Here is a 16236-nt window from a genome sequence, read left to right as displayed (position 1 = left end):
GTCAAGAAACAGCTCTGTCGAGTTGCCCATCAACTGAGACCAACCCACTGTAAACACACTCACAGAGCTAACTCAGAGGCCAGTGTTGTGAGGAGCACCATTCCAACTGCTGCACCCAAGCCCTCTGCCTCTGTGACTCTGGATTTCAAGAACAAGGACCAGCTATGACTAACAGCTCATGAGACACAGGAGTATGTGATACCCAGGCCAGTTCCAGCCTGTAACCCACCCCGACAGGAAATCAGGGATATGTAGTACCCACTGCGGCCTTTCTACAGAAATACTCAGTTATATACTAGGGTGTCAACCTCAAGGGTCTGGAACATACCCCAACCTCCTTAACATCTCCTAGTATCCTCTTCAGGTATCCACTGTCCACAAATTCACCAGCATCCTCCCTGAACCTAACTATACCTTTTCCCTGTTCTGACCCTGGTGGAAAGAGTTCTGGAAGATTATCACATTTGTCTGGAACTCTTTTTGTTTGTGCTAAAATAAGCCCTTCCAAGTTTCTGCAGAGGTCCCCAAGTTCCAGCCCACTGAATGCCAGAATGAAGTCCCCATTCACTCCCTCCCTTCATGGATTTCCTCTCTCCTTCCTCCAGCAGTCATATTCCAGGATGCTGGAGGCTTCCCCCACTCTCCCCCCACCAACCCCCCACTCCCCACCTTACCCACACTTTTTAATTACAAAAATAATACATAAATATAGGTTCCTTGGAAAATACACAAAGACACAGGTAGACAGAGGAGAAATGTGGTAGTTCTTGGGTCCAGTCCCAGGCCTCTCCATGTCATTACCTGCTGAAAATAATTTCTTAGAAACTTTTTTCTGTGCATTTATCTACCTAGGTGTAGATCTGTTTTTCTTTCTAAATGAAGTCATGCTATACATATCATTCTGCAACTCAAAAAGCTTATTTTTCTAGACTATTCTCACATGGAACTGTACAGAGGCCACACTATTGTGGGTGTTAGGAGAATATTCCTAATAGTAGCCTCCAAACAAAATGAGGGAAATAGGATTGCATGTAAATTTTTCCAGAAGCACTTTTATGCTTTTCTGCGGCCCGCCTTATCCAGCCATGGAGTGCGTTCTCCTCCCAGTTCAAAACATCCTTGTCTCCTTGCTATGAGGCATTACCAGAATTCATCTCCGTAGTCCTTGGATTTGGTAAATATTAAGGAGAAAAAAGAACTTAGTTTCTACAGATTAGTGCGATAGATAGCAACCAGATTGGAGAAAGAAGACAAAGGTGGGTCCTGGGTTGCCCGTGAATTTAAGGAACCCTTTCTGGGCCTCAGTTTCCTCGTTTAAAAAAAAGATAATACTCTAGTAACCCTAGTGGTTTAAGGACCAACAAAGATGGAGCGTACAAACATGGCTGTGTACCCTAGGGCTGTGTGGCTTGTGGTTATCACTAACTGGAGAAAAGTTAAATTCAAGCTAGTTACGCAAACGAGGCGTTTCGCAACTTTTACTCGTGGGTTCTGAAGGATTATAATTCGGGCTAAGGAGATGTAGCCCTAACCCTCCCGGGGTTGGCCAGGGCGCCCCCTGCCGGCAGAGGAGGAGACCGACAGCAGTCTCGGCACCGCGCTCTCGGTGACCCTGCTCCTTCTCCAACCCCGCAACCCAGCCATCGTATTGCAGCCGGTTCCTTGTCCCCGGGTGTCTGGAGAGTCGCAGCGGAGGCTCCTCCTCGGCCTCGGCCCCAAAGATTGGACGAGATGGCCTGTCCCGTGTCGCCGGGCCGCCGACAGGCGAGGTAGGGACCCGGGCGCGCGGCCTCGGCAACCCAGAGAACCTGCTCCCCCACACAAAGCCGCGGCCGCGCAGGTGAGCGCGGCGGAGCCACGTGAGCGGGTCACCGTCCAGGGGCCGCGCCGCCGAGCCCCAGCGAGTCGCAGGTTTGAGCCACCTCCACTCGGAGCCTGGAGCCGCGGGGGCGAAGGTTGAAAAACCAAAGAAAGGAATGGAGAGGGTGGGCGCGGCCCGAGCCCACCGCCACCTCGGCCCCGCACCCCCAGGCCCCAGCCGCCCTGCGCCCCCAGCCCCTGGCCGCGCTGCCCCGCGGTACTCACCGGCGGCTCGCGTAGCCATTGCCCGGGGAGCCGGCGCCCGGCTCGGGGTAGCCGTGCTGCTGCAGGGCTGCGGCCGGGAAAGGGTAGAGGAAGCCGGTGGCCAGCGCCGACCCGCAGAAGCAGCAGCACGCCCAAGGCAGGAGCAGGGCCAGCTTCATCTTGCGCGGCCGCCCGCGGAGACCCGGAGACCCGGGCGCGAAGACGGGCAGGGGCGCACTGGCGCCTGGACCCAACTCTCTGTCCCAGCCGGGAGCAGAACGAGCAAAACCCGGGTCCGAACTGGAAGTGTCTGGGGGGCGCCCACGCCTCTGCTGGGCCGCCTTTTCAAATTCGGCGAGGTGGGCTCTGCGCCGTCAAAGGGGGCGTGGGGCTTTCTCATTAACCCTCGGCGGCCCGGGGCCGAAGAGGCGATAGTGGCGGCAGCGCTGGGGTGCAAGCTCCTCTGGGGATCCCCGAAGCTGCGCTCCGCCAAAGCCAGACCTCGTGCTAGGACCCCAGACACACTACAGCCTTCTCAACTGAACGGTCTTCAGGGCCATAAAGGCGTGTGGAGCACGCATTCTGTTCTAGTAGTTTCACCCGGGCAGTGTTTAATCCCAACACTGCCCTCTATATTAGGTGATACCATCCCATTTATCAGAGTAGAAGCTGAGGCTCAAAAAAGTTAAGCCAGAAAAATTCGTGTCCTCTGCTTCCTGTGCAGAGTTCTTTAAATAAAAGCAACATATACCTGTGAGAGGCCAGCCAGGGCCTCCTTGGAATCATCTTCCTCTTTCACCCCCAGCCCCCACCTGGCCAGCTGGCTCTTCAAGGAGAGAAGCACCTGGGAGTAGTGAAACGCTCCCTTTGGGATGAGACAAAGTTGTCCCTAGAGGTTCATGAAGCATTTTATCTGGAAGAGGCTCCAGGAAGATGTGCAGCCCTGTCTTTTAGGAAAGAGAAGCTCAGACTCAGATCCCACTCTGAGTGAGCCCAAGGCCACCCTGGCCCCAGCTTGGTCTTTTCTGGGCTTCAGAATTCCCATGGACCCTGCCCCAGCGGTCAGGTAGGATGGGAAATCCAGCCTGTGCTCCACTGCCTAAGTTGGGAGCCTTTTCCCAATTCTCCCAAAGGCATCCTAAGGGCTGGCTCTGCCCCCAGGACCAGCGGGGAGCCCCTAACCTGGAAAATGCCAATAGGACAGTGAGAAGCCATCAAATGCAGAAGTGCCTGGTGGACTGCAGCATGTTTTTAAAAGGATCATAGGATTGTTGTTAGAGGAGGACAGGAAGATGCTGTTGAAAATGTGATGGAAACAGCCAGCTTTAGTGACCTCTGGTACATGTATCCCAATGTGTACTCATATTTACATTTTCCATATGATATGTACCCTCTTGTGTACAAATCTCAAGATACTATATTCACCCTCCTTTACCTTCTCCCCTAAACTACCCATCCCATTCACTCAATTCCTTCAAATCTCACCTCCACCTCAGCTTTTGTTGATATTTGTTTTGTTTTGTTTGTGACAGTCTCTCTCTGTCACCCTGGGTCCAGTGCCATGGCATCATCTTAGCTCACAACAACCTTAAGATCCTGGGCCCAAGTGATCCTCCTGCCTCAGTTTTTCTATTTTTAGTAGAGACGGAGTCTTACTCTTGCTCGGGCTGGTCTCAAACTCCTGAGTTCCTGCAATTCACCCACCTCAGCCCCCTCCCACCTCAGCTTTTTAAATGGAATTTCCACACTTCCCAAGGTCCTCTCAGAGTGAATAGCCTCCTAATGGGATCACTTCCTTCTTGTCACCCTCCATCCCTCCTCTGAGGATTAAAAGATTTGGAGAATTTGAGTTATCAAGGGGTTTTCAGTGCCTCCCCCAAAAGGAATCTGAACTGTGCTCCTTGGGCAGTTGGCCAACACCTAATAAATGGTGAGGTCATTCCCCCCAGGGATTTGTAAGCATTTTGTCTTCTACCTACCCCTCCTGTACATGCATAATGAGATTTTAAAGATCAGAGAAATGCCATGTTGCTGTAAATTGGCCTTACACTAGAGCAGTACAGTAAGGAAACAGGAATTTTATTTATTATCTTAAACTCATTTTTCCAGTGCCATGGGCGGTACCCAGTTTAGAGGGGCCATGGAGAAATTGTGAAACAAAGAGGCAACACTACTCCATAGAGTGCAGGATTACTTTAAGACAAAAATTTTTAGATAAAGAATGAAAATATCCTAGAAACTTCAGGATTGAGGCAGTTGTCTGAGTTTGGGCCTCTTCTTCATGTCAGGGCCAATAAGTTCATTCTGGCCCATGAGTATGTACTAAGCAACTTCTGTGTGCCCAGCACTGTGCTGGGTACAACAAAAACTATTAAAGATGCAAATAGCACGGTCCAAAGTGTTTACACTATTCTTTGGAAAGGCATTGAAATTGGTTTGTGTCCTTCAAGAGACAGCAGGCAAACTGGACAGATTTTCTTCAAACAAGAGATGGTTCCATTTCAATGGTGAGGGGTAAAAAGACAAAGATGCATGAAGTAAATCAAAGCTGATATCACTTGCTCCATCCAACCCAAAGTCCCAACCTGTTCCTGATTCCCCCGGTAACTTGCTGGGTGATCTGGAGAAAATTCATCCCCTCTCTGGACCTCCCCAGCATCTTCACCTATAAAAGGAGGAGGGTGGGCTGGCTTGTCTCTGAAGACTTCCAGCTCTGGTCTTCTGTAATTCACTCCTCCTTTCATCCTCCACTCCAGCCTCCAAGGCAACTGTGGACAACACACAACTATTTGAAGGTGTCACTCTTGTAGGCAAGATTTTCAGCTGCAGCACCATCCAGCAGAGCTGTAGGAGCCAAGAAAAAGGAAGACAGACTCAGTGGCGTCGCCCTCTATCCTCCCCCAGAATACCAGCTAGCAGAGTCCAACTCCAAGGAACAGCAACTATGTGACTTTGGACAAGTCACCTAACTTCTCTGCATCCTCATCTATGAAATCAGAGTAATAACAACAGTATTTCATGTATGGATTTTCTAAAAGTATTTATTAAATGAATAATTCACATGAAGTGCTTGGAACAGTGTGCCCAGCACATTGTAATGCTCAACACATGAATTGTTATTGCTGTTTTCAGGGCTTTGCTGAGGGATTAAGTAAAAGGATGCCACACATCTCAAATTCCCAGGGTGGGGCCAGCCAGGAGATTTATACCCAGGAGTACTCAGAGCTTTCTCAGAAGACTGTTGGAGCCATGAGCTAAATTCAACACATCTTAGTCCATGGTCAATAATTTTAAATAAAACTTTATTTTAAAGCAAATAGAATATCATTGAGTGAAAGGTGAAATTTCCATTATTTTTAAAGATAAAACACTGCAAAAGTGGGAGAGATGAGCAGCCCTAAAACAAAGGACTTGGCAGAGCCCTTGGAAGGGCTGAGTTTTCTGCCTCAGAATGTTAGCTGCAGCTGCCACCTCCCACCCCACAGAACCATCATCTTGTGGCCTCCCACCAGGCCTCCACACAAGAACTTTTCTCTGTATTTCAAAACTATGCCTCAGCATTCCCCAAACACAGGCTAAAACTTCCAGAGAGGCAAAAGCCAATGTTGCCAAGAGCCCAAGAAACCTAGCATTAGAGGGTTGGACTTGGGATCCAGGTCTCAATGCCCCTTCCTCCTCTCTTCCTTGGTGAACTTCAACAATCACAGAGACACCCCCGCCCCCCCAATGCACACTGAAACCAAGTAAAATGGAAGCTGGACAAATAAGGTTCACTGTTTACAAAATGCTTTCTCAGCCTTTACATCCTCAGCTGGTCACAACAACACTCTGACTAGAACAAGGCAGCAATTACAATTACCATCTCCATCTGCAGACAAGGACACAGAGGTGACCTCCCCAGGATCTCATGCTTCACCCATTCTGTAAGTGCAAAAGTACCTTAGAAACACGATTGTTTGTACAATGAGGGATCAGATTTCTTGATGGAAGAAGACAAGCTACATCAGAGAAGCGGGCTCCGTGGCAGTTATGTCTCCAGGCCTTTCTGATAAGAAAATATCGGTCAGCATCCTGACCGAAAATGTTGGTCTTCAGCTGACAAAAAGCAGATCTTCACTTCTGCTGAAGTCAGCAGAGAGAGCCACTGAACAGAGGGTAAATACTCATCAAGCTGAAGCCAAGGTAAATATTGACCTCTTGGCATGATAAATCCTCCTGTTAATCTAAAACAGAAATCCCCCCCTCATTGCCCTATAGAACACAGATTCTGCAATTCTTCCAGAAGTTCAGGAAGGCAGTGGTAGGAGCCTGAGGGGTTTTCATCCCGATTTCTCTAGCAGCCCATGTTTCCAGCTGTTCTGGATCCCAGGACAACATGGGAATGAGCTGGAGCTAACTCAAGGTAACAGGAGAATCACAACAAAGACGCATCTTCGTTTTGCTGAGAGCTTTTATACTTGGCTGGGGCAAAATGCAAGCAGAGCGTGGGTATTATAGAAGATCCTGACTCTGAATTTTTTTCTTTACCTGAACATCCCAAAATTCCACCCAAGCCCTATAAAAGCAAACTTTTCTTTACATACTTACAAGTGTTTGTTTCCCCAAACATTGGCAGTGAACTAGACATTTAGAAGACAGCAAATTAGATGTTTGCTACAATAATCCATAATATTAAGCAGAAGTTTTACAGTGTGTATGGGGGGGGAGGGCTTTTTAAAGCAAAACCTGGTGGCTAATGCCTGTAACCTCAAAACTTTGGAAGCTGAGGCAGGAAGATCACTTGAGCCCAGGAGTTTGAATCTGCAATAAGCTATGATGCTGCCACACCGTGCCAGCCTGAGTGACAGAGCAAGACCCTATCTCCAGAAAAAAATAACTGGAGCCTATCCATCAGCCAATGCTGAAAGCCCATCTCCAGTGTAGTGATACGTCTATCTACATGCTGAAGTAGCCATAGTTGAACAAGTGCTTCCTAAGGAGCTTAACAAGATCACTTCATGGAAAATGGGAATGAGGACTAGAAATACAAAATAGAGAAGAAGCAACACTCAAGGGAGGTGTTGAGCTTATGGGGTCTCCAGGCACAGGCATGAAGACCAGGGGAATGTAGACACAATGAATCAACATCATGATGTGCTCCCCAAAGATGCTGTGAATTGAAATGGGGCATCTGCCCAGGGCTCCCCACCCCAGCTTTCCACACCCCCTCTAGGCAGCCCTTCAGGCTCCCATGGCAAAGCAAGCCATTCGTGTGGGGAGTTGGGCACCACCAGCCATCAGTTGGACTTAGAGAAGAAAAGACAAGGGAGAGGCGAGCCAGATCTCCAAAGCCATGCAGGAAAAAAGAATTAAACTTCTCCTTCGAGCCCCAGGGGTAAATTTGGAAGCAATGAAAAGATAACAGCTGGAGAAACCTTGTAATGGGGATTGTCACAGTTGGATTTAGCTGCATTGGAGCAGGGGTCGGGGTGAGTTCCCCTTGACTCTCGTAGGCATCCAGGCAGAGAGCGGAGTCACATCTGGTAGAAATGTTGTGATTCAGGGGAATGGACAACCTTAAAACTATGACTCTAGACCAGTGGTTCTCAACCTTCCTAATGCCTCGATGTATTTTCAGTGTTACAAAGGGGTCACAAGCCAGGTTAAGAACCACTGCTCTAGACCCTAATGCAAGAAGAGGGTCTAATCAATCATAGGGTTTTCCACACCCTGTCATTAGTGAGCGAGGTAGACTTTCCTAGCACTCACCAGTGTCTGCCTCTCCTCTCCTCTCCTGGCACAGAGAAGACCTCCCTTACTAGCCTGTCCTGAAGCATGGCAGGACCATGTGACCAAGTCTGGTATGAGTAGGACCCTATTCCACTTCTGGACCAAGTTTCCCAAGCTCTCCCGTCCCTCCAAGGCATGTAGTCCCTGGGAAAAACCCTTTGTCAGTCTGAGTCCCTGAGTGCAGATGGGATCCTCCTTCACTCCCACCCCCTATAACCAGGATTGGGCATTTTGTTTCAGCCACTGAGGCTAAGGCTGCTGTGCACCATCATCTAACCTTTCCTGACTGATTCCCTAGGACATACATGCAGTTTTGTGGCTCAGCCCAAAGGGCTCTTTTCCACACCTGTCCATCTGCACTGTTGCAGAGCTGGTCACATCTCTCTCCTTCACTGTCCTGCCTATGTCCTTCACTCTCACTGAGCAAACCCTGATCCATGGCAAACCAAATTCCACAGGTGAGACTCTGGTGGCACCCAGGCAGGTTAGAGATCACTTCCTCCTCAGTGGGACTCACAGGATGCTCAGGAAGGATGCAGATAAAGAGACATTGTCACCAATGCCATATGATTCAAAGTGGAGGCTGAGGGTCTGCTGGCCACGAAATCCACATAGTGTCAAGAGAGGCCTAGAAGAGAGAAGAAGGATTTCAACAAAGCTGAAAGATAGGGGGCCTGCCATGAGGCCAAGCAGGGGAAAGGAGCACAGGTGACTGTGCTGGGCTGAGAATCAGAAAAGCTGAGTTTGAGCAGCACATGCTTGCCCAGCTAAGCAGCCTAGTGCACAAACCAGGTGCCCACCGGACAGGCACAGCCAGAGCAGGACCGTCTCCCAAGGCAGCTGGTGGGAGCAGGGCTCCACCTTGTGATACGGTCTAAGCACCAATACCTCCTTTCTCTCCTGCCTCCCAGACTCTAGGATCCCACCCCCACATCCAGCCCCATCCCGGAAGCCCAGGGCTAATGAGAAAACCTGTGAAAGGGAGTCATTTGTGGGGCTTTGGCACCAGGATCAGTCAAAGGGTGGCAGGAGGGAGCCAAGTTCTTCTGAAAAGCAGGTCCAAAGTCAAGGGCTGAGTGGCCATGGGGATTGCAGATACAGGGAGCAAAATCAAAGGCGTGTGCAAAAGCCAGGCATGACAGAGAGCAGGCTCTGGACCCTGTGACCTCTGAGAGAGTGGTTCTGCCACTGTCCACCCCTCAGAAAGCCATGTCCTCCTTCCCACAGGACCTCAGACTTAATCAGGTTAAAAACAGCCCTATTCTCGGAGGTCACCACCAGCCCATAATGTGCAAATTAGGAAAATGTGCCCCTCCTTTTTTCTGGGTATACACAGTCCCCATCAAATATGGCCTGCAGGCTCGGCGCCTGTGGCTCAAGTGGCTAAGGCGCCAGCCACATACACCTAAGGTGGCGGGTTCGAATCCCCAGCCTGGGCCCACCAAACAACAGTGATGGCTGCAACCAAAAAATGGCCAGGCATTGTGGTAGGCGCCTGTAGTCCCAGCTACTTGGGAGGCTGAGGCAGGAGACTTGCTTGAGCCCAGGAGTTGGAGGTTGCTGTGAGCTGTGATGCCACAGCACTCTACCCAGGGGGGAATAGCTTGAGGCTCCGTCTCAAAAAAAAAAAAAAAATATGGCCTGCAGAAGATAGGCTGTAGTGCAGTCCCCACTGGCCACTCTGGTGGGGCATCCTTCCCCAGAGACAAGTAGGACACTCCCTCAGCAGTCCTGTGGACCAGCCTCCACCCACCTGTGTCTTGTCCCCCTGGACTTCTTATCACAGTGTCCCTATACACCCACCACCCAGAATAATTCTAGTTACCCTGACCCCATATATATTTCTTGGGTCTCCAAATCTGGCTATCCTAGATACCCCTGCCAGTTCCTACCTCCCCTGCCTTTGTTCTGCATGGCTACCAGAAAACTCCTTCCGGGACACCAGTGTGATCCTGTCACTTATCTGACAAAACAGAGTAGCTCTCCTGGCTCCCCATCTTCGCAGGGAAAATCCTTACCCACCTCCTTGCCCTGACATTCAAGGCCTCTGCCACCTCTCCCCTCTCCCACTCCCCAGGCTCCAGACACAGTGCAACAGGATCCTCCCTGCGGCCATGACTTTGCACAGACTGTTCCTTCTGTCTGGAATCGCTAACCCCACTAGCTAGAAAGAATGCCCACTGTGTCATGAATGGAGAGCAAGTCCCCCTGGGGTCGGGGGGGCTTTAAGAATCATTCCAACACAGCTGTGTTAACTGGAGAGGCATATGAGGTTAAAGGACTTGTTATCCTTACAGGTTCCAGAGAGGAAAGTGAGGAGCCACATGGTAAAAGCTTTGAGGGAGAGGGGAGGGAACCTGAAGAGAGGTGATAGGGCACAGGTGGGGTCAGGGCAGGGCGCATATGCAAGAAGGCAAGAGGACTTGATTGCCACTGGGAAGCAGCCCCTAGATGTCACTAGGTCACAGGGGAAGGTAAGAAGGTGGACTTGATGCAGGGCCAGCATTGTCACACTGGTGTGCATTGCTACCAGACAGGGATAGGGAGACATCAGGGAAGTATGAAGTTTATAAAATTTACCGTATGCACCCTCCATGCTCCCAGAGGTCATTCCACCACCTTCTCTGTCTGCACCCACCACCTCTTGGCATACCTCTTAACATATCTGCCATCTTCCCCACAACACGGAGCACACCACAGATCAGGATAATTTCCCCTTTATCTCTATGTCCCTGGACATAACCGCCACAAGCTCGGTCACAGCTTAATAAATATTAGCTGTGTAGCTAAGTGAATCAATGGGCCATTAGGTCCATTCTTGCAAGTTCCCAGAGAGAGGAGAGCCAGGCTCAAGCTGCCTGATGAGGGGTGAGCCCTATATCATGGCTCCTGATCTGGGTGCTCAGAATTCCCCCCTTGCAGATTCTGCAGCCACAGTCCACTCAAGCCTGGCACACCTTCACATTAATATCTTAGGCTGTAGGTTTGTAATAAATAGTCCGTGGTGGCATCTGAGGGACATTAAAGTTTCTTGGGCCCTGAGCAACACAATTGTTTACTGTGTTCTTATGTCTTTGTATGTGACAAAAGAGAGAAAGAGAGAACATTGCAAATGAAAAATGTGAAAATATCAGTGGGGCCTGTAAATGAGCAGACCAAGAGAAGGAATTCACTATTCATTTCAAAAGGGACTGCGTCCTACCCACCCCCATCTCTATCCAAAATTGCTTAGGTTAGCACTTACCAGAGGATTTTTCAGGTGCTATCTGCAAACCAAAATTCTCCAGGTATTCTTGAAAATGTCAGGCTGCCATTGTTTTACTAGCATGAGGAAACCTTCGTTGTATGTACACCTTTATCACCTTCTCAAGATCTGTTTTGCTCACAACCTGGGGGAAGGCAGGCCACATTTCCCAAGGGTGGCTTTGCACTGATACTAAGATGCAGAAGAAAGAGGATGAAAATATTATTCCGCTTGATAAAGCCTTGTGGCAATTTACTATTATGAAGTGTCTGTTTGAAGTTGAAACAAGTTCTAGATAAGCCCTTCCTTGAGAAACCAGAAAAAGAGGGGGATAAAGCAGTTGGAGAGGAACACTGATTAGAGAGTGATTAAGACCCAGAGAGCCCTGTGGAGCCACCTTCCATGGGAAACATTGATGACTGCAGAATTAAAGGCTTGGGGGGAAAATCCTTTCATGCTAAAGAGAGCCAAAAATTATCTCAAGGATTTTTAAATGAAGGTATTATTAAACCTAAGGCTTTGGTTGTGACCAGAAGATCTTGTCAATTTAATCAAAATCTTATGGGGAAGGGGAGGACCAAGTAAGGAACCCATTTTGTTTCAAAGCCTCACGTGTCTATTTGATTGTACGCCAACAGGCACTTTCAGTCTGGTCTGCCAGCCCTTGCAGAGCCACCTAGAATGACTTTGTCACTGAGAAGCAGCCCCTAGCTCATTGTGCACCTCTCAGAGCAACCCAGAGGCTGCTACCTCCCTGATGCAGGTATCCCAACTTGGGGTGGGGGGGACGCTGTGCCAGCCTTGTCCTGCCCAAGCCTCTCCCTGATTTACCCACTGCTACTTCCTGGCCCCACGGCAAGCATTCAGGCCCAGCAGGACTCCAGCTCAGACCCTCACTACAGGGTGATCTGGACAACTTCTTAATTGCCCTTAGACTTGAATTTCTCTCTAAAGTAAAAAGAATATTTTCATCTCAGGGCCACTGGGAAAATTCATACCTGTGTATATTCACGCACATACTATTTGAAAAGGGCCTGGCCTATCAAAGCTCACCGGGTATTCACTCTCTCCCTCACTGCCTTTCTCCAATTCATTCCTAAGCCATGAGAAAAGGTAGTTCTAGGAGGCAGATCGTGTATGTCATTCCCCTCCAGACTTTTCCAGAGGGTGCTGAGGGTTTGTGTTTGACCTTACCTTGAGCCTAAAAAGTCAAGCCAAAAGCCCCTGTGGCCCTCATCTCTTGCCCTAACTGATCTCCTCAACACCTGCCATGGCTCCCCATTGCCTACAGAATAAAGCTGGAATTCTCCTCGGCCTGGCAATCAAAGTTCTTCACAACCAGACCACAGACTGCCCTTCCAGAATCATTTCTCACTGCTTCCTTTTATACACACAAATCCCAACCCAAGCTGTATACACAGGGCAGGGAAATTGCATGAGCTCAGATGAGATTGTCCACAACTCAGCATCCAGGACCTAGAAATGAAACGTGCAGAGACAAAAGGTACAGCTCTTGTCCTGAGAAGCTCATGGTGGAGATGGGCAGATAGTAAGTGATTACATAAGTACAAGCAGTGTAACACCTGCCAAAACAAAAGCATGTACAGGGTGTTTAGGAAGTGCTCAGGAGATGAATCAACTGCTAGATCAGCCTATAGGTGTGAAAGGGATCCGAGAATTGCCAAGTCCTAGGATGAGGGACAATGAGGAGGGCAAGCCCACAGGGAAAAGCAGGAGCCATTGGTGCAGAAGGCACTGAGCAAGCACAGAGCGTGAGGTGCAGCAGCAGGTAAGGCCAGAGCCACTGGGGCAGCAGAGGACACATCCTCAGGAGTGAAGGAGGTCAAAGTAGTCCCCTCCACAGGAAATGGAGCACCCCTGAAAGATTTCAAGCAAGGTCAATAAGTGATAAGATATGTGTTTCAGGGACATTTCTCTAGCTGCAGAATGTAGAGCAAATAGGAACAGGGAACCTGGAGGCTGGAAAACCAGTTCTGAGGCTCTTGCAGAACCCCTGACGGGATGAGAGCAGTGCAAAGCAAAGCTGAAAGTGGGCGGAGGAGGTGAGGAAGGAGCAGATCAGAGAAAATCCCTGATACTCACCCGCCAGTTAGAACCACACTGCCAGCACAGTGGCCACCACCCACAGGTGGTTGTTGAGCTCTTGAATGTGGCTTGTCTAAAATGAGAAGTGGTGTGAGTACAGCACACACACACCAGATTTCAAAGAGTACATTAAATTTTTTTAAAGAATGTCAAGTATCTCACTAATAATTATTATATTGAATCCATTATTTTTTATTGTTGGGGATTCATTGAGGGTGCAAAGATCCAGGTTACATTAATTGCATTTGTCGGGCAAAGTCCCTCTTATAAATATGTTCCTCCCCCAAGAGGTTGAATCCATTTTCAAGCCATCATATTTTTGATAGATGGGGCTAAATATTATTGTTAAAGTTAATTTTCCTTTCCTTCTTTCCTTCCTTCCTTCCTTCCTGCCTGCCTTCCCTTCCTCCCTCCCTCTTTTCTTTCTTTCTTTCTTGAGACAAACTCTCACTCTGTTGCCCTGAGTAGAATGCCATGGCATCACAGCTTACAGCAACCTTGCACTCTTGGGCTCAAGTGATCCTCTTGCCTCAGCCTCCCAAGTAGCTGGGACCACAGGTGCCCACTGTGGTGCCCGGCTAATTTGTCTATTTTTGTTAGATACGGGGTCTCACTCTTGCTCGGGCTGGTCTCAAACTCCTGAGCTCAGGCAATCCACTTGCCTCAGCCCCCCAGAGTGTGAGATTACAGGTGTGAGCCACCGCTCCCAGCCTCCTTATTTCTTTCAAATGTTTTAAATGTGGCTGTTAGACAATTAAAGATCACATTAAAAACTTGAGTTATAGTTCTCTTGGATGGTGCTGGATACGAGGAACCATAAAGTGGGGGATGATTCCTGGGTCCCTGCACTGTCAGGGGACAGAGCGATGCTAGTGGGTAGCACAGAGAGCACCTGCTTACTATGTGTAGAATGAGATCCAGATGCTGTTCCAAGCGCCTTATGTTACTTATTCATTTATTCCTCCCAACAATCTAATAAGAATGAGTACCGTTATTATTTCTGCTTTACAGATGGGGAAACTGAGGCACAGAGTGGTTATAGGCAGAGCTGGAATTTGGACTCAGGCAGTCTGACTCCTGAGTCTGGCTCTTAGTCACTATGTATACTTCCCACTGGGGAATGCGAAAGCAGGCCGGCCAGGCACAGCAGAAGAAAGGCATTCATCTGGGCCTCTAGGATATCCAAGGAGACGTCTCAGAGTGCCAGACCTGGAGGTAGTCATTGAGCAGACCATGAGGACCGCAGGAGGAAACCTAACCAGGACAACTCTCCACTCAGACTTCTTACCTCCCACATCCTCTGATACTTCAACCCTGAAACATAAAGGATCACTGATTCATTGATTCATAGGACAAATATGTACTGAGTGCCTATTGAGGCACTCAACCATAAGCATTATTTCATTGAAGCAGGAGACTTGTGCAAAATACCACCCCTAACAAAAATGATAAAATAACTTAAGGAAGGAAGAGTTCTCTACTTCTTATAAATTCACTGGAAAGGAACCCGCCACTGTGTTTAGTGAACAGCACAGGCCAAGCCCCTGACATCAGAATAAGGACATTCTGCTCAGGGAGACAGGCACTAAACAAGTAAATAACACGGGGCATCATATGTCTAAATGTCTAGTGTGATGGGTGATGGAGGATGCTGCTTCAGATAGGGAGGTCAGGGGCTCTTCCCAGGGTCCCACCTCTATGCCCTTCACACACCAGCTCTGCCCCTATTTACTTCAATCAGGGCATAACATGGTTTAGGAAAAGAAAGAGCTCAATATTTAAAGAGTTGTGATCAGAATGAAAGAATGGCAAGTTGTAAGGAGATCTGATTTCCGACCTCTGATTTCTGATCCTTTGACGTGCTGGTTTTTCTCTGTTTGACACTAATTCCCACTCTAAGTCCATTGCTGCCCATCTCTGTCTTGCTCTGAGCCCTAGGAGACTGACCCTAATAGATCACATCATTTGGCTCCTTGCCTGTCATCGTCTACCTCAGGCCCAGCCAACAGGAGGAATTGGCAAGAGAGGAGGGCAGGGGAGGAAAGTGAGAGCGAGATTAGGGGATCTCTTCCCTGCTTCTTCCAGCTTCAGGCACTCAAATCTCTGACAGTTGCCACAGCCTTCCTTGGCTCCACCTCTCACTGGCCCCCAACAGCAGATCCCCAGCCCCCTCATTTGCTCCCTCAACCCCTGAACACACCTCTATAAAGGCACCTTCATCTAAGCATCTGCATTTGAACCCTCTGGAATCCATTCTGTTTGCTGCCAGTACCCTGACTAGTATAGCACTTTAAAAAGATAAAGCTGGGACCCACAAGAGTGCTGTGTAATTTCTCAGGATAGCCACATACATTTGTGCAGGTTGTAGACTACACAACTACAGGGCCTGCCATTCACTCCACAATCTATGGGAATTGTGTGCCTTGGTTTTAGGCAGCACATATTCTACATACCTGAACCTGATGGCCCTGAATTTGCCTAAGGTCGACCAGCTCCTGAGACTTGTAGCAAGGCCCTGATCCACGTCCTGTGGCTGCTGCACCACCCTAAGCTGGCTCTCCTTTCTGGCTCTCCTTTCTTCTCCCACAAGATGAACTGAACAGAGCTGCGAAATATGTGTTGTAGCCCCTTGAATTCCAGGCACAACTCGGTCTCTGGTGCATTCACATATGCAATGTCTCTCTGAAGAATAGAGCAATGATAGCCCATCTTGGTTCTGTTTTGCAAACTTCTTACCACTAATAATAATGAGAACCTTTGAGTGTATTTACTTTAAGGGCAGAGTGACAAGCACTGATACTTAGCTCCCACAAGAGTTGATTAGGAAAACATCTTAAGGCTCAGTGCCTGTGGCTCAAGTGGCTAAGGCGCCAGTCACATACACCTAAGGTGGCAGGTTCGAATCCAGCCCCGGCCCACCAAACAACAATGATGGCTGCAACCAAAAAATGGCCAGGTGTTGTCACGGGTGCCTGTGGTCCCAGCTACTTGGGAGGCTGAGGCAGGAGACTCGCTTGAGCCCAGGAGTTGGAGGTTGCTGTGAGCTGTGACTC

General features: G+C 49.0%; 1 protein-coding gene across 2 annotated transcripts in view; it reads right to left on the bottom strand.

Moving 5' to 3' along the window:
• COL26A1 (collagen type XXVI alpha 1 chain) overlaps positions 1-2243 on the bottom strand; it is a 166928-nt gene extending 164685 nt beyond the window's left edge. For both annotated transcript variants that reach the window (XM_003794173.3, XM_012807861.2), the window contains exon 1: positions 2086-2243. In XM_003794173.3, the coding sequence (XP_003794221.1) occupies positions 2086-2243 (158 nt within the window). The remainder of the gene's footprint in view (positions 1-2085) is intronic.
• Positions 2244-16236: the final 13993 nt, after the last annotated feature.

The sequence above is a fragment of the Otolemur garnettii genome, unplaced genomic scaffold (genome assembly GCF_000181295.1).
Source record: "Otolemur garnettii isolate 467f Iridium unplaced genomic scaffold, OtoGar3 scaffold00077, whole genome shotgun sequence".
In the NCBI taxonomy this organism is placed as follows: Eukaryota; Metazoa; Chordata; class Mammalia; order Primates; family Galagidae; genus Otolemur; species Otolemur garnettii.
Note: the sequence above shows the minus strand (reverse complement) of the source record. Positions and strands in the feature narration are given on the sequence as shown.